General features: G+C 36.1%; 1 protein-coding gene across 3 annotated transcripts; it reads left to right on the plus strand.

Moving 5' to 3' along the window:
- The first annotated feature begins 1,706 nt into the window (after window positions 1-1,706).
- On the plus strand, window positions 1,707-3,415 carry LOC149205035 (fasciclin-like arabinogalactan protein 6). Of its 3 annotated transcripts, none has more exons than XM_089394871.1 (2): window positions 1,707-1,860; window positions 2,239-3,415. In XM_089394871.1, the coding sequence occupies exon 2, from the start codon at window positions 2,246-2,248 to the stop codon at window positions 3,071-3,073; it is 828 nt and encodes a 275-aa protein (XP_089250997.1). In that variant the 5' UTR covers window positions 1,707-1,860; window positions 2,239-2,245; the 3' UTR covers window positions 3,074-3,415. The 3 variants fall into 3 exon arrangements, with proteins under 3 accessions (XP_089250997.1, XP_089250996.1, XP_089250998.1); XM_089394870.1 differs by having other exon boundaries at window positions 1,708-1,860; window positions 2,217-3,415; XM_089394872.1 differs by lacking the exon at window positions 1,707-1,860 and adding an exon at window positions 1,864-1,984 and having other exon boundaries at window positions 2,217-3,415.
- The last annotated feature ends 568 nt before the right edge of the window (window positions 3,416-3,983 follow it).

Genomic DNA, 3,983 nt, shown 5'->3' on the forward strand with positions numbered 1-3,983 from the left:
ATGTGAAATTCATTTTTGAACCTAATGAAAATACAAATTTATTTTATAAATAATGATAAAATATATATTTTTTTCATTAATATATTAATAATTATTTTTAAAAAAATATTAAAATACCAAAAGCTTTTAAAAATAAACCCTACATTCAAGCAAGCGAAAAAAAAATAGCAAATCTTTGCTGGAAACAGTTAGTCTAGGCAATCTTGAGAAGTTAAGAGAGTTTGACTCACAAACTTTTGCATTTAGACATTCATAAAGGCTAAGCCTGGATATTTCAGTGTTCTTTAATTAACATGTCTATAGATGGTGAAAGTGGTACATATGTTTGTTAAATTTGTTATAATTTTTAATTTTATTAATTTTTATAAACTTTACTTTTTTCTTTTTTTACAAAATCGTTAAGTTTTTTAAAATAAAATAATAAATTAAGTATTTAAAATAATATTAATTTAAATAAGCAAAATATATTTAAATTAAAATTTTAAAAATATTTAAATAAAATAAAATAATAAGAAAAAGAAACTTAATTTTAATACCTTATATTCAAATCGGAAAACCAGATTCAGACATCAACACCGTAAAAAAGAAACCAAAAACATACTATCGTAATAAAATTAGAATCCACATACCATATATATATATATATACCGTAGGTCTAGAAAAACTCATTATATCCCAAACACTGCAAAATTATACACTTTGATCAAAGTAACTTTGTTACAACCAGAGGTACAATCTTAGACCGATAAGAAGGGAGAAATGACTTTGGAATCATTTTACAGAACAAGACTAAACCTTTATATGGCCCCCCTCCTCCCCCCCCCTCCCGCAAAAACTTCTGAGCAAAGCCATTGATGAGTCAATCTTAAGCTTGAACTTTTGCTCATCTCACTGTCGTTCACGCTGTTTTATATTACCATGGTTTCTTCTTTAACAGTATTAATGCATTGTCGGTGTATAGCTGGAAAGGAAAACGCTTCCATTTCCAACTCTAACCGTGAAAAGTTAGTAAAACAAGCAAACATTCAGTGTTGTTGTGTGACTTATAGGCATGGTTGGCCACAACAACAACCAGCCCCAAAGCCAGATAAAAAATATTTATTTATATATATTAAATGAATATTTCTGACATTTCTGTGTGACCTCACCATTAATGGTGGTCATAATGAATTTATGCCGTTAAAAAAAACAATGACGTAGTCTTTAACGCGACTTTTTGAAATATTTTTTTGAAAATCCGGCAGTGATTTATTGGAATCAAGTTTGATAGCTAATTTCTGCACAATGAAACATTTCAGTGCTGAATCCGAATATGCAGTTAAAAAACCATTTTAACTGCAACAAATCATGATTTCATCTCAATGGATTCCGTATCTCAAAAAGTCGCATTATAGACAACTCCAAAAACAATGAGCAGCAGAAATAAGGACCCACTAATCACACATATATCTCCTAAAATGCAATTAAAATATTAGAAAATGAAAAAACTAAAGAGATATTGTTTGATGAGGTGTCATGTGAGACCCATCAGTCACCAGCCAGCTGGCTATTCCTGAGTTGTTAAATTTGACTTTACCTTCCCAACCAGCTTGAAATTATACATTACATTAGAAATAATTGGTGGCTAAATACAACCCACCCCTGCACACCATCTAACTAGTGCATCGTAATCATAATTTTAGTTTAATAATAAAAAAACATAACCTGATTTGTGTGGTTTCAGTATAAATTACCATACTCAACATTCATTCTCAAATCAAATCTCTCTCTGGGGAAGTACAGTGTTGCTCAGTGGTTTCATCGTCTTGTTCCAAGGATTGCATTGCAGCCAGCAAGCCCTCTGCATTTTTATTATTTGTGGTGATAAATCCATTTCCCTTTGCAATGCCCTTTCACTGAACTCTGGTTTCTGTTTCTAGTATCTAACATACTATTTGTTTCTGATTTTCATTCACACTACAACTTCAACTGTTTAGGCTCTGTGGTGAGGAATTTGCTTCTTATGCATTCTTGTACACAATGTGACTGAATTTGATGAGATGGGTGCTCTTATTTTTTTGTGAGAAACTCGTATAAGCGATTAAGGCAGCTGTGATCTATTAATGTAGAGTGCTTTAGTGGGTTTCATCTGTTGGAAATAGTGAGTAGTGCAATGTGTTAGATCTGGTGATGAATAGGCTTCAGTCTAAAGTTGTTTAATTTTTTTGTCTGATCAGGTGGTGTGTCTGATCCAATCAGGGTGACAATGAAGAACAGTACTGCTGTTATCCAGATCGTTGCTTGTTTAGTCCTTATGGTGGGAATAGTGGGAGGTAGCCATAGTCATGGTAATGTCATGGTATCTCTGGCAGCTAAGAAATCTCACAAACTGGCCCCAACTCCAGCACCAGCACCAGCACCAGCACTAGCCAATCTGACACAACTGCTATCAGTAGCTGGGCCATTCAGCACGTTACTGAGTCTCTTGGAAGACAGTCAACTGGCTACGACTCTACAATCCCAGGCAAACAACACAGAACAAGGTCTTACAATATTTGCACCATCTGATCCTGCATTCTCTTCTCTCTCCAAGAAAACAATGGCCAATCTGACAGCCGAGCAGAAGAAAGCATTGCTGTTGGCCCATTGCATTCCCAAGTTTTACACATTGGCAGATTTTCAGAACTTCAGCAACCCTGCCAATACAATGGCAACTGGCAACAATGGGGGTAAATACAATCTGAATATCACTTCAAAGAATGGGGCTGTGTCTGTGTCCTCTGGTTATGTGAACACACCAATCGCTAGCGCTGTATATTCCGCAAGGCCACTAGCACTTTACATGGTGGGAAAAGTTCTGCTCCCGGAAGACATATTTGGTCTTCCAAGTCCTTCTCCAGCCCCAGCACCCAGTCCTGTTTCAGTTCCCGCCCCTGCATCTGAAAGCTCATCTCCCAAAGGGTCTACCTCTTCTTTACCAGCCAGTACTCCTGCCGCTGGCCCATCGGCCCACTCAGCTGCATCGTTTCTAAGTGCCCAACAATCCATTTATCTTATTCTGGCTGTAGCAGCTGGGTCGCTTCTGCTCTTGTGAAGCTGCCCAACAACCTGATACGCAGCGAAAAGGCAAACATCCGGATCTTGTGTGCACATCTGCTACTAGGAGGATGAGTGGCCCTCAAATTCAGATGAGATTTAAGTGTTTGCATTTAGTTGAGAGTTCAGTTAGTGGTGTGAATGATGAGATTTTCTACTATGTCATGTAAGTAAGACTCTTGAGATTTATGTACTCTATGCATTGGGTACTACAATGTCTTGTATTTTAATTATTATTTATGCCTGATTCATTCTCGTACTGAAACATTCAAATGCTGCTACGCAGCAGATTTTTCCATATTTTGTGGGTGAATAAAATCTATTGCCGCTTAATTTGAAAGCGCCTCTTCTCTTGGGCATGTAATTTATGTTTTGAAGTGTTTCCTTTCATCTACAATTTCAGGATCTGATATTACTGTTTTTCTAATAGCCACATAAATACTTCAGTAGTCTAGCTGTATTTTTCTGAGATGGAATGCCAGATTCACCATATAGCATCTGTTATCACTGGTTTTTAAATGTTGACACAAACAGTTGGGTAAATGCATGAACATTTCACTATTCTAGCAATTTTTTTCTGGGACTAAATGGCAGATTTATTGAGAGTCGTGGACTATTTAATCTTTATTTTGGTAAACTGGATTTGAACTTTGAATCTGACAATTTACATACAGCAATGGCCAATGGCCAATTGAGCTGCCCCGGTGGGCCTGCCTAACCACTTAAAAATTAACATAAAACAAAATAATGCTTGCAATGCATTCATAACAGTCCTTTTCTGTGTCTAGACTCTGATTTAATGACAATTACTCAATTCTCTTGGCAGTTGAGGTTCAGGATAGAGACTAGCCTAACATTGTTTAAACACTAGGCAAGGCAGTTCAATTCATCTCCAGTAAGATTTCTTA

The sequence above is a fragment of the Pinus tabuliformis genome, chromosome 1_2 (assembly GCF_031772625.1).
Source record: "Pinus tabuliformis cultivar Carrire ecotype Pingquan chromosome 1_2, CPIR1, whole genome shotgun sequence".
NCBI classification, from domain to species: Eukaryota; Viridiplantae; Streptophyta; class Pinopsida; order Pinales; family Pinaceae; genus Pinus; species Pinus tabuliformis.

Excerpts from the sequence above, each read along its gene's own strand:
- LOC149205035 (XM_089394871.1), top strand. The coding sequence starts at position 2,246 with ATGAAGAACAGTACTGCTGTTATCCAGATCGTTGCTTGTTTAGTCCTT.